Source organism: Anomaloglossus baeobatrachus, chromosome 11 (genome assembly GCF_048569485.1).
Source record: "Anomaloglossus baeobatrachus isolate aAnoBae1 chromosome 11, aAnoBae1.hap1, whole genome shotgun sequence".
Taxonomy (NCBI): Eukaryota; Metazoa; Chordata; class Amphibia; order Anura; family Aromobatidae; genus Anomaloglossus; species Anomaloglossus baeobatrachus.
Window position 1 is genome coordinate 145,358,171 of NC_134363.1, and position 14,409 is coordinate 145,372,579.

Sequence of the window (14,409 nt, forward strand, 5' to 3'; positions counted from 1 at the left end):
CCGTGTAAGCGGACGCACTTTTTCAGCGTCCAACACGTGGATACTAATACCGTTCTCCACGTGTTCCTATTTCCGGCTATTAACACAAGAATCGATGTATTTTATATATATATATATATAAATAAAACACTGGGGGACACGCCAATTCCCTTATCTCTCTGTTCCAAAAACAAACCAACAATTACAAAATGCTGAAAAACGCATAAACTAGTTAATTTCTCTCAAATCCAAACTAAAATAACACTTGTTTTTCTTTCAAATCATTACAACTCTGCTTGCTTTACGATACAAAGGCTGCAGCCCATTGACCCCTCCTCTCTCCAAAGAGCTGCGCTGTTTTAACACCCGGTGTCTGCCTCTTCACCCTCCACCCTCCTGTTTCTTAGCTAAGAGACAGCAGAGACCGAGCTGTGTAACTTGATCTCCGCTCTGCCTCAAGCAGCTGGTGGACATATAGCCCCCACCTTTTTGCTTCCTCTGAGTGTAAGAATGTAAGGATGTGCTCCCCCCTCTTGCATTCCTTGTTCTCAATAGAAAGACTGTCATGGATATCCCTGGGCTTAACCAGACCCCCCTTCTCCCTTTGTTCACAGCGAAGAAGAAAAAAACTACAGGCAATTAACTCTCCGAGAACCAGAGAAATCACAAGCTTGATTAACCATACACCTATATACAGATAAAAACAGCTACTCAAGAAAACACCCCATTTCTAATTACAGACAGCCGGATACTTTACAACCTACCCCTAGCCCCTATGGGAGCTGGGTCCTTCTAGCCCACCGGCGGGTGACAGTCACACCGTTAGGTCTCCGGTGCACTACCATTCTCCGGACTAGTGACCACCCACTTTCGCCAGGCATCTCTCGATCCACAGGTAAAACAGCACACACAATGTATATGATGGTTACCTGCGAAATGAAGGGTGATCAATCCTATCAAGCGACACCTGGATACTTGTGGAGTAGCCCCCAGACGTCCGGACAATGGAAGCTCTGACTCACCCTTTACGGTAGTCCCTTCATGGTCGCCAGTTGTCAAGGTCAGAATGACGATGATGATGAGACTCAAAGGATCTCTTGATATCCGGCTGCTGCTTCTAATTAAAATGTCATGGGTGCACACGAGAATGAAAAATAACTGCACAGCAAGTCAGTTACATCTATCTCCATGACTGGCTCTTAACCAAGTGTGTTCTTTATTGTTTGAAAGAGACTCTAGACCAAACAGTAAAGGGGTGTGAACAAAAGTTTTAGTCCAATCAAGTATCGTAAGTCAGGGCTTCATGACGTAGAGAGATCTCCATATTCTCCGTTGATTGGTCAGTCTAGGATCCAGGAATTTCTTTGTCGATTTGTCTTGGGTGGAGAACAGGAAATGGTGGCCATCTTTACAATCACATGTGGTGGTATATACTGTGTCTAAGGAAAATACACTGAATATGCAATATACATATATACATGTTAGTAAGAAACAAAAGCATTCACAAATATGTGTGTTAGTTCACATCTACTGAACTATATAACTGAGTCTATGAAATGGCTGAATTAAGTATTTTTGGATACTCAATTCTTTATCCTCAACAAGACATTCTCTGGCTCTTGTCCTGCTACCCTGTACTGTTTGTCCTGACCTCCGCTCCCCTTGCCCGACATGACTTCCATGCCTTTTGCCTGACCTGACCTCCGTTTCCCCGGCCAAGTCCTTATCTCCGTTCCTCCTGCCCATCCGTACCTCCGTCCCTCCTATCCGTCCTTTTATTCATACCTCCCTGTTCTCCGGTCTCCAGTCCTGTCCTGTGTTCCCCACGTCCTCCCCTGTGCTTCCTTGCTCTCCCGGTATCCGACCTCGGCTCTGCTCTTTGACTTTGACTTGTTTTCTCCTCAATACCGACGTGACATCCCGGCTTAGACCGGTACTTGTTGTCCTGGCCTCCGCTCCCCTTGCCCGTCCTTACTTCTATTCCTCTTGCCTGACCTGACCTTTGTTTCCCCAACCTGTCCTTAGCTCTGTTCCTCCTGCCCGTCCGTACCTCTGTCCCTCCTACCCATTCCTTTTGCCTATACCTCCCTGTCCTTTGTTCTCCTGTCCTTTCCTGTGTTCCCCACGTCCTCCCCAGTGCTTACTTGCTGTCCCGGTATCCAACCTCGGCTCTGTTCTTTGACTTTGGCTTGTTTGCTCCTTGGTACCGACTTGAGATCCCGGCCTAGACCCTGACTGATCTGCTATCCCTGCTCTTGTTAGCGACCTCTAGTGGGCTTCTATATAACTACACTCTGGAGTTCTTTTCCTACCTAAGTTCCTGCGCCCCCTAGTGGTAGCTTGACACACGGACTACCATCGTGGCCTTTGGGCCAAATTTCTGGAACTCTTTTTATTCAACTATACTTGTGGTGCATATGATGTACATTAGGTCCCAACTACCAGAAAGAACAAGCTGGCCAGCAGGAGGGAGAAACCAACAGAGGACTCAATGTCTCCAGATGTTTTGTTTAATAAGGTCATACTGGTTCTCTCTGTTTTTCAGACGTCAACAGGGGATTCTCTGATTCAGCAGCAATATGAGGAAATCCGTCAACTGCGGCAGGACCTCCACAGAGTACAAAACGTATGCAGCTCGGCTGAGAAAGAGCTGAGATATGAAAGAGACAAGAACCTGGATATCAAAAAGCAACATATCCTTCTCCAGAAGGAGAACACTAAGGTAAAGATGGACACCAAACAATGCCAGTCTTATTGTATTATGCTCTGTGTGGTATCTTCTATTTATGTTCTCCATATGGTTTAGAGTTCTACAAATTGATACCATACTATGCAAATTATAGGTATATAGTATGATAGATGCTGAGATAACCATGATATACTATGACAAAATAATACTGTGTTTCCCCGAAAGTAAGACACTGTCTTATATTATTTCTTTTGCCCTGAAAAATGCGCTGGGACTTATTTTCGGGGTAGCTTTTATTTCTGTGGAAACAAGGGTTAAGGGTAAGTTTACTACCCCAAAAAAGTCAGACACCCCATCCCAGGAGAATCATACTTACCAGACCCTGAACATCTGCATCGCTCCCAGGTCCTTCTGCGATCCACAGTGGTCCCCATCTGCTTCCGGCTGGCACTCAAACACACACACAGACATCAGATCACAGGAACATCATACACACACACACACACACACAGAAACATACGGCGATACCGAACTGCTTAAGCCTGGCAGCGTTGTGGACCTGCAGTTGAACGCGAGGACCTGCAGTGGAATGCATTGATGATCCTCAATGCATTCCACCACAGGTCCTTGCATTCCACTGCGTCCCAAGTCCCTGGACCAGTACAGCGCCCATTCAGGGTCTGGGGAGTATGATCACAGGGTCTTCTCTCTTCTTTCTTTTCTCATTTGGGGGTGTCTGCTTTCTATAATGAAGTATCCTGCACTATTCTTTAACTTTTTTAGCTATTTGGACACTTCATTATTAAACTGCAGTTAGGTCTTACTTTTGGGGTAGGGCTTATATTTAAGCCTTACTCCGAAAAGGCCGAAAACCCCTGCTAAGGTTTATTTTCGGGTTAGTGCTTTTTTTCGGGGAAACACAATACTACAGTGCAAAAATATTGTACGTTGCCATACCGCACAAGTAGCACTGCCACATACAGAATATGGCACCAAACAAAAATCGTTCCATACCCAAAGTAATCAAATACCAGCGCTAGACAATGTCCATAGACATAGACACTGGTAAAAATTGTTGGAGTCGCCTCAATCTATGAGGGCCAGACTATCTGGGGTACCCCATTTTACAGGGACACAGGTCAAATACCCCAAAGCTGACTCTTACCCTAAAAAGCACGTTTTGTGAATATTACAGCTCATCCTTGGGACTGTGCATCCTAGCGTACTGATGGGCAAGTGCCATTTGTAGGGAGTATGAAATTAGCATTGTATTATCGCCTCTCCATTTAATTTGCTGCATCATGCAAAGTTAGAGGTATATTGTACAGGGGACCTTCCGAAACTGTATGAGGGGCTACCTTATCCTCTAGGGGTGTCCGGTTTTTGTTGCCATATTAGATGTCTTGGATGAATTACTAGGAATATTAGCATTCTCATTCCTATTAATTTATCCTAGACATCTAATATGGCGACATAAACCGGCCACCCCTAGAGCATAAGGTAGCCCCTCATACAGTTTCTCCAAATGGCCCTCCATGCTCCCAGCAGACAGGCGGCTACCCTTCTCCGCCCATATGAATCTATATATTGTATATATGTAGGTCTGTTGCTAATGACATCACCTATAAACTCTTTTACGCCAACCCCTAGCTTACTGCTGAGGTCGGACTGGTTAAGCAGAAGCTTTCCTCCATGACTGCAGCTTGCACCAGCCTTGAAGTTGATCTCGAGCAGCGACAGCACGTCATGAAGGAGATGGAGCTGGAGTTACTTAAGAGGAACCAAACTGCTAAATCACTGAGCGGCTGGCAGGAGAAGCTGGAACACGAGAAATACCGAGCTATGGAGGCAGAAAGGATGGTAAGACGGAGAAACCTGCCAGACATTATTCATTCCTACTCTATATCTCTATAAATACACTGAGGGGTCATCTGAGGACACTTGGCCTGATGAAGATACCAATGCGGTATGGAAATGTGTCGCCTGAGTGTCATATTAATAAAGGAACCTTTACCCCATCTATTCTTTGGATGGTTACTGTCGGCAGCAGCTGTTTCCTTCATTTTCTGCAGGTTTCATTACCTATTTCTTTATCGTTCCTTTGGGAGACTCAGACCATGGGTGTTTAGCTTCTGCCTCCGGAGGACACACAAAGTACTACACTTAAAAGTGTAGCTCCTCCCTCTGAGCTTATACACCCCCTGGTAGCCAGTCCTAGCCAGTTTATCGCTTTGTGTCAGGAGGCATACATCCACACATGCATTCTCATCTGATTTGTTTGACTTTTGGAAAGAGTTTGAAGAAAAGCGGGTCCATGTCTGGACTCCCGGCATGTCCCTTCTCACCCTACTGTGTCGGCGGTGTTGTTAAGGTTGATTTACAAGGCTGCAGCCTTACATGCCGCGCTCCTTCACCATCCCTTCTGGGCTCTGGCTTGAAGTGGGAGCCAGCACGGTCTCCATGCCTGGCAGGAGTCCGGTCTCCATCCACAGCCCCTTGAGGATTCTGTTGGACCGGAGCACTCATCCCCAGGGACATGGCCCTGCGTCTCAGCAGCTAAGTACCTGAGACGTTTATGTTGGGGGTCCCGGTTCTTTATTGTAAGGGGAGAGTATGCTGTATGTGATTGTTTTAACTTTTCCGGCGGGTTCTCTAGCTTTTGCCTGAGAACCGCGCCGATGGTGCCTGCTTGTCGGCCTCGCCGCTTAAATTTAGGCCCCGGCTTCGCCGGAGGCCTAGTTTCATTTTCCTGCCCTCGCATGTCACTCATGCAGAGGGACAGGTTCGTCTCCTCCCGGCGGCCGTTCTACACTGAAGAGGGACACTCCCCACTGCTGGGGCGTCCCTCCTTCCCTGCAGGTCTCTATAGCCCTCCAGTTCCCGCTCTTTTATAGGAACGCCCCCTAGTTTCTCAGGCAGAGTTCACTCTGCTCTGGGACATCCTGCATTCTGCATCTCTGCTGAGGTGCTGCGACTGGGGGACCGGGCTTCGGGATCTGGAGGGCACACAACACCGCGCTCAGCGGTCTGGTAAGCCACAGCCGGTCTCCGGTTGTGGACCTCTGTATATTCTCCCTGGGGTTCATTCTCTGCAAAGCCCCCACTCCAGCAGCATGTCTCACACAAGGAGCAAGAATCCAAAGCTTTATTCTGCATGCACTGCATGTAAGCTCCTGCTGCCTGAGGCGAGCATTTATCCACACTGTGATGGTTGCTCTAAGGCTATGTCCGCACGTTGCTTTTTACCTGCTTTTTTGCTGCTTTTTCAACTGCAGCGTTTAATGCCAAAATGGTTGTGTTCTGCTTTTCAAGCAAAGTCTATGGGAATTTGGGTTTCTTGTCCGCACAATGCAGTTCAAACTGCAGCCTTTTTGTTGCAGAACTTTGGTCAAAAACTCAGCTTTGCAGTGCAAAACCCAAATGGCAAAAACAACTGACATGTCAATTGTTTTTGCCATTTGGGTTTTGCACTGCAAAGCTGAGTTTTTGACCAAAGTTCTGCAACAAAAAGGCTGCAGTTTGAACTGCATAGTGCGGACAAGAAACCCAAATTCCCATAGACTTTGCTTGAAAAGCAGAACACAACCATTTTGGCATTAAACGCTGCAGTTGAAAAAGCAGCAAAAAAGCAGGTAAAAAGTAGGTAAAAAGCAACGTGCGGACATAGCCTAACTTGGCGGTGCCACAGCCTGGAGTCTCACCCCCAGTGGTCTCTCAGGCTGCTGCTGCACCTGTGACTGAACCCCCGGCCTGGGTAGAGTCCTTTTCTAGGTCCATATCCCAGTCATTTGCTGAGTCCATGGGACTTTTGTCCAGGACTTTGATGAATATGCATCAGCCCCCCTCACAGGGTGCCTCTAATACTCTTGACAGAGGATTCCTATCCTCTGACCTCCGTCCATCGGAGCTCACGGAGGATTCATCATCTGATCCCAGACCCCGTCCTTCTAAGAGAAGGCGCAGGGTTTCCTCCCCCTCCCCATCCCACGGCTCTGTCTCAAGAGCTGACTTTCAAGATGAGGAGGATGCCCTCACTGGGGGCTCGGAGGCTATGTATCCCTTCGATTTCTCTGAGGGTGACTCAGATCTTAGTGATTTGATTGCTTCTATTAATTCTGTGCTGGATCTCAATCCGCCAGTGTCAGAGGAGCAACCCTCTCTGGCAGAAAAACATCAGTTTACCTCGCCTAAGAGAGTAAAGAGTGTGTTCTTTAACCACTCCACTTTTCAGACCGCTGTGACCAAACCCAGGGCCTGCCCTGACAAACGCTTTCCAAAGCGTGGTTCTGATGACCGGTTTCCATTTCCACCTGAGGTGGTCAAGGAGTGGTCTCACTCCCCAAAGGTAGACCCTCCGGTGTCTAGGCTCTCAGCCCGGACCGTTGTGTCGGTGGCTGACGGCACCTCACTTAAGGATTCCACTGACCGTCAGATTGACCTTCTGGCCAAATCTCTGTATGAAGCTGCGGGGGCCGCGTTTTCCCCGACTTTTGCAGCAGTGTGGGCTCTCAAAGCCATCTCTGCTTCTCTAGAGGAGATGCATTCCCTCACCAAGGAATCGATGCCTGAGATGGTTACCTTAACATCTCAGGCTTCAGCTTTTTCATCTTATGCCATGTCTGCCATGCTAGAGGCTGCTCACCGCACTGCGGTGGCTTCAGCTAATTCTCTTGTTATCCGCAGGATTTTATGGCTTTGAGAGTGGAAGGCAGATGCTTCTTCCAAGAAGTTTCTTGCTGGGCTCCCTTTTGCTGGTTCACGGCTGTTTGGTGAACAGCTGGATGAAATCATTAAAGAAGCTACTGGCGGGAAGAGTACTTCCATGCCACAAACCAAGACCAGGAAACCCGCCCAGGGTAGGAATCAATCGAGGTTTCGTTCCTTTCGTTCCTCCAACTGGTCATCCTCTAAGCCTTCCGCCTCGTCCGCTAACTCAGCCAAAAATCAGAAATCCAACTGGCGCCCAAAAGCGCGTCCGCAGAAGACCGCAGGAGGTTCTGCCACTAAGGCAGCTTCCTCATGACTCTCGGCCCACTCCAGCCACGTCCTTAGTCGGTGGCAGGCTCTCCCACTTTGGCGACGCTTGGTTAAAGCAAGTCTCCGATCAGTGGGTGAGAGACATCATATCTCACGGCTACAGGATAGAATTCTCTTCCAGCCCGCCAAACAGATTTTTTCTCTCAACTCCCCCCTGCTCCAAGGCTGCCGCCTTCTCGCAGGCCGTGGCGTCCTTGCAGGCAAACGGAGTGATTGTCCCAGTTCCCGCTCAGGAACGGTTCAGAAGTTTTTACTCAAATCTCTTCCTAGTTCCAAAAAAGGACGGTACCTTCTGGCCCATCCTGGATCTCAAGCTTCTCAACAAGCATGTCCGGGTGCGGCATTTTCGCATGGAGTCTCTGCGATCAGTCATTGCCTCTATGACCCAAGTAAAACTGTAAAGGGGAAAAAAGCGCAATAGGGTCTTACCCGGTATGAGGGTGGACAAACAAGACAAAGAAGCACTCACCTGGTGAGGTTGTGCCAGTCACAACCCCTTATGATAGCCTGTGAGTGCCCGGTGGTTTAGCTGCAGCCCCGGGAGAGGAATTTTGTATCACACAGGTAGAAGAAAAGACCGGGTTTATGCCGCGCTGAAAACCACTGATGCGTGTAAATTAAAAGATTTCCTTTTTATTGGATAGTTCCTACGCGTTTCAGAGACATCCGTCTCCTTCCTCAGGAAAAGAAATCATATTACAGCAAGGCCGCTTGGACCTATATATAAGGAGCAAACAGCCATGTATGCATTAAGGACTGCCTGTATGACTCAGAGCTGATGACTCAGAGCCACATGGTAAAAAAAAAAAAAAAAAAAAAGGGGGAGATGGAACGATCGGGAATAACAGAAAAAAGTGTCTGATAGAGCATGATCCCAAGAAACATGGATAATTCCAACAAAGGGAGTACTGAAGAAATAAAAAATAAATAAATAAATGAATGAATAAAGACATGAAAACACTTGTTCCTCGTGTTATTTAATAAAGTCAGGGGGGGAAGAAATGTGAGGGATGTGTTCAAGATGGTGTGCGAACCTATGAAGTATAGGTGAATTTATTAGTTTTTAGTCCTCTACTCTACATGGGGATACAGAGATTTAGAGTGAAAAATCAAAACAATGTGTAAAAAAGTATATATATATATATTGAACTATATATGGGGATACAGCGATCGTGAGTGAATATCCAGAGGGACGTGAAAAAAATCTTTTTAAATTTATTTATTTATAAATAAAACTATAAAGAATGAGGAACTGCAAGGGCACTGCGATTGAAAATTATTTTGATTAAAAATGTTTATAATGTCCGACAATGACAAAAAGAGCGGGCTCAGTGAGGAAACCACTAAAAAAGAGGGGGTTGGGGACATTTATATAAAAATGACGTCCAGGGATTTTTACTTTCTAATGCTTAGTATGCATTCTATTTTTGAAAAGGAGACATGCTCCGGTAATAAGTGAGTGAGTGGAAAAAAAAAAAAAAAAAAAAAGTTTACCAACTGCATGTAGCAGTCATTTGCATGAAGAGTAAGAGTATTAACGAGAGATGGAGGAACATAGGGGACTAATACAGAAACGCAATAGAAATAAATAATAAATGGTAAAACAATAAGACTATACTTATTGTAGATATATATAGGACAGTGTCAATATAAAAGTACATACAATAAAACAGAATAAATGGGTAAAAAGTTTGTTAGCACTAGATATAAAAACAACGGCCAAGCCACTATATAAAACCAGATAAAAGGGTACTTCATAACTGATAGGGGATAAAAACGAATTAATAAAACAAGTCAGTGACCTCATTTAGACCAAAGGGTTTTAATGTATTTAGTTTGTTGATCCAAAAGGTCTCCTTTCTGCTCAGGGTTTCCATTCTATTGGGGGCATTTGGGGCTATCTGCTCTATTGGTGTAATATTAAAAACCATCCCCTTATTGTGTTTCAGAGCGCAATGCTTAGAGAGTCCGTGGAGCATAAAGCCTATCTTCACATTGTGCCTATGTGAATTTAGCCTATTGTGGAGGGCCTGACTCGTCCTTCCTACATATTGTTTTCCGCACACACAGTCTACTAAATATATAACAAAGTCCGACTGGCATGTTAAACGACTTCTGATGGGGAAATTTTCTGAGCCCCCCTGAGAGCAGAAAGTGGTTCTTTCTTTTTCGCTCCTAATTGGGAGACCCAGACAATTGGGTGTATAGCTATTGCCTCTGGAGGCCACACAAAGTATTACACTTAAAAGTGTAAGGCCCCTCCCCTTCTGGCTATACACCCCCAGTGGGATCACTGGCTCACCAGTTTTAGCTTTGTGTGCGAAGGAGGCAACACATCCACGCATAGCTCCACTGTTTAGTCAGCAGCAGCTGCTGACTATGTCGGATGGAAGAAAAGAGGGCCCATACAGGGCTCCCAGCATGCTCCCTTCTCACCCCACTTCATGTCGGAGGTGTTTGTTAAGGTTGAGGTACCCATTGCGGGTACGGAGGCTGGAGCCCACATGCTGCTTCCTTCCCCATCCCTTTTTACAGGGCTCTGGGTGAAGTGGGATTCTATCGGTCTCCAGGCACAGAGACCGTGCTCCATCCACAGCCCCTGGTATCTGCTGGACATGGAGCGGAGTATCTTCAGGGACATGGCCCTGCTACATGGAGGTACTCGGTGTCCCTGTGGGGACCGCGCAGACACACGGCAGCACTGCTGGGTGTGTTAGTGCGCCAGGGACAGCGGCGCTGTCCGCACTAGTGCCATCGCACACCACAGCGTTGCTGGGTGTGTTAGTGTATTGGGTGACTACCGCGCTAACCGCCGCTGCCGTTTTTATTTAAGGCGCCGCTGGGATTTGTGGTGCGCCGGGGACTTCCGCGCCGGCCAGCACTGATATGCCGGCCGCGCTTATTAACTCGAGTCCCCGGCTTCTGGGCCTAGTCTCCCTTCGTTACCGCCCACAGGCCTGACAGTCAGGGTAGGGGCGTGACGCTGCATAGCACAGCAGCGCTGAGAGCTGGAGTATGTTTTGCATACTCCACCCCTCTCACTGTGTGCACTGTGAAACCGGATTCCCGCACTTTCTCAGGCACGCCCACGGCTTCCTTGTCTACACAGGACGCCGGCAGCCATTAGTGTCAGTTTCTGTACGATACAGAGACAAGTGTGGAAGACCCTGGCATTCTGATAGTTACACAATCGCTGCAACAGGCGTTAAGCAGCACCTGGGGTGCTAACCCCACTAGTGCAGAAGTGCACTTATAGATATGCTTGTACTATATACATTGCACTGTTTGGTCGCACGTTGTATATACCCTCCTGGATTGTGCGGAGGAGTTATCAGCATATTCTCTGTGTAAAACAAAGGTGCAGAACCACATGTTTTTCTATGCAGCCGGTACAGCATGTACGGCTATACGGCCGGCAGGTTACATAGACCCCCATTGTATCCAACACAGCCGGAGTCTCTGCTAATGGCCAGAGGATGAGGACGGTGTCTGCAGTATTTACTGACAGATTTTCTGAGACTATGGCTATGATACTAGAAGCCTAGCAGTCCGGACATGTCTCTCACAACATGGGCACTGTTGAATCATTGATCCATGGCCCCCCTCAGTGTGAACAACTAACAGCTCCGGGAATGTCACACGCATCCCAGAGTCACGGCTCTGCACAGACGTCAGTCCCAGACAGCCTAAGCGGGCTCACTATGAGCGGCCCTCGGTTTCATCAGGGTCCTAGCAGAAGGACTCTCTGTGTAATGAGGCGGAAGTAGCGGCTCAGGATTCTGATCCTGAGACCGCTCTCAATCTGGATACAGCTAATGGTGACGCCATAGTGAATAATCTTATAGCGTCCATCAATAGAATGTTGGTTATTTCTCACCCAGCTCCTCCAGTGGAGGAGTCAGCTTCACGTTTTTTTTTTTTTTTTTTTCTGGACCACTCTACCTTCAGAGAGGCAGTCCAGGAACACCACACTTATCCAGATATGCGCTTCTCCAAACGGCTTAGGATACACGTTATCCCTGCCCCCTGACGTGGTCAAGGACTGGACCCAGTGTCCCAAGCGGCATCCTCCAATCTCCAGGCTTGTAGCTAGATCCATAGTTGCAGTGTGAGATGGAGCTGCACTTAAAGATGCCACTGACAGACAGATGGATCTCTGGTCTAAATCCATCTATGAGACTGTCGGCGCACCGTTGGCTCCAGCATTCTCACCTTTGGGGCACTCCAAGCTATTTCAGCTTGTCTTACACAGATTGACACGGTTACACGTACATCTGTGCCGCAGGTGGCATCCTTAACCTCTCAAATGTCTGCATTTGTTTCTTACGCGATTCAGGTTGCCCTAGACTCTGCGAACCGTACGGCAGTAGCCTCCGCTGCTCCGTGTTTTTAAGCAGAGCCTGGTCTGCTCGTTAAGTGAATGGAAGGCAGACTCTGCTTCCAAAAAAGGGTGCTTAACCAGTTGCCTTTTTCTGCTGACCGACTGTTTGGTGAGCGTTTGGATGTAACCATTAAACAGTCCAGGGGTAAGGATTCATCCTTTCCTCAGCCCGGACACAACAAACCCCAACAGAGCAGGAGGCAGTCGGGGTTTCGGTCTTTTCGAGGCTCGGGCAGGTCCCATTTTTCCTCGTCCAATGTGAACTCAAAAGGATCAGAGGAGCTCAGATTCTTGGCGGGCTCAGTCACGCCCCAAAAAAGAGACAGTCTGAAAACCCGCTTCCAAGGCGGCTTCCTCATGACTTGCGGCCTCCTCTCTCCGCATCCTCGGTCGGTAGCAGGCTCTCCCGCCTTGGCGATATTTAGCTGCCATTGGTCAATGACCGTTGGGTGTGAGACATTCTGTCTCACGGGTACAGGATAGAGCTCACTTCTCGTCCTCCAACTCGATTCTTCAGAACTTCTCCACCTCCCGGCCGAGCCGCTGCTCTTCTGCAAACAGGGTGCACTCTATAGGCAGAAAGAGTGATGACCCCCGTTCCTCTTCAGGAACAAGGTCACGGTTTTTACCCCAAATTATTTGCGGTGCCTATAAGAACGGGCCGTTCCGTCCCGTTCTGGATCTAAAACTGCTCAGCAAGCTCGTGGACACCAGGCGGTTCCGGATGGAATCCCTCCGCCATGTCATCGCCTCAATGTCCCAAGGAGATTTCCTAGCATCATTAGGCATCAAGGATGCTTATCCGCACGTGCCGATTGATCCAGAGCACTAGCGTCTCTACGCTTTGTTATAGGAGACGAACACCTTCTGTTCGTAGCTCTACCTTCCGGCTAGCGACAGTCCCACTGGTCTTCGCCAAGGTCAGGGCAGCAGTAGTCACAGTCCTGCACTCTCAGGGTCACTCTGTGATCCCATATTTAGACGATCTACTTGTCAAGGCACTCTCTTAGGAAACATGCCGACACTGCCCGAACGTTGCGCTGGAGACTCTCTAGAGTTTTGGGTGGATCATCAACTTTTTAAAGTCAGATCCGACCCCGACCCTATCGCTAACATATCTAGGCATGGAGTTTCATACTCTCTCAGCGATAGTGAAGCTTCCGCTAGACAAACAGCCTTCACTACGGGCTGCAATCTCTTCTTTAAGAACCAGTCGCACACATTGAGACGCCTCATGCACTTCCTACGTAAGATGGTAGCAATGGAGGCAGTTCTTTTCGCGCAGTTTCATCTGCGTCCACTACAATGTGACATTCTCCGCCAATGGGACGGGGAGTCGACCTCCCTCAACAGAGTCGTCTTTCTTTCTCAGGCGGCCAAGGAATCTCTACGGTGGTGGCTTCTTCCCACCTCATGGTCAAAAAGAAGGTCCTTCCTATCCCCATCCTGGGCGATAGTTACGACAGACGCGAGTCTATCAGGGTGGGGAGCAGGTTTTCTCCACCACAGCGCTCAGGGTACGGGGACTCAGCAAGAGTCCACCCTTCAGATCAATGTTCTTGAACACAGAGCAGTGTATCTTGCCCTACAAACCTTCCAACAGCAGCTGGAAAGCAAGCAAATCCGACTTCAGTCGGACAACTCCACAGTGGTGGCATACATCAACCACCAAGGAAGAATGCGCAACCGGCAAGCCTTCCAGAAAGTCCGGCAGGTTCTGATGTGGGTGGAAGACACGGCATCCACCATATCCACAGTTCACATCCCAGGCGTGGAAAACTAGGAAGCTGACTTCCTAAGTCGCCGGGGTGTGGCCGAAAGGGTATGGTCTCTTCACCCGGACGGGTTTCAGGAGATCTGGCGCCGCTGACAGAGGCCGGACGTCGATCTAATGGCGTCACGGCACAACAACAATGTGCCAGCTTCATGGCACGGTTTCACAATCATCGAGCTCTGGCGGCAGACGCCTTAGTTCAGCATTGGTCGCAGTTCCAGCTACCTTATGTGCCACCTCTGGCATTGTTGCCCAGAGGGCTGCGTTAGATCAGGACCGACTGCGGCCGCGCCATCCTCGTCGCTACAGATTGGCCGAGGATGTTGTGGTTCCCGGTTCTGTGGTGCCTCACGGTAGGCTAACCGGGGGCACTACCAGACCAATCAGACTGGCTGTCTCAAGGGCCATTCTTCCATTTGAATTCTACGGCCCTCAACCTGATGGTGTGGCTTTGAGTCCTGGAACCTAGTGTCGTCAGGATTACCTCAGGACGTGGTTGCCACCATGAGACAGGCTAGCATACCAACGTCCGCCAAGATTGACCACAGG

General features: G+C 48.4%; 1 protein-coding gene across 5 annotated transcripts in view; it reads left to right on the forward strand.

Annotated features, from left to right (window-relative positions):
- The window catches only part of CCDC30 (coiled-coil domain containing 30), a 195,804-nt gene that overhangs the window by 150,819 nt on the left and 30,576 nt on the right, over window positions 1-14,409 (forward strand). For all 5 annotated transcript variants that reach the window (XM_075327804.1, XM_075327803.1, XM_075327805.1 and 2 more), the window contains 2 exons: window positions 2,525-2,701; window positions 4,319-4,528. In XM_075327804.1, the coding sequence (XP_075183919.1) occupies window positions 2,525-2,701; window positions 4,319-4,528 (387 nt within the window). The remainder of the gene's footprint in view (window positions 1-2,524; window positions 2,702-4,318; window positions 4,529-14,409) is intronic.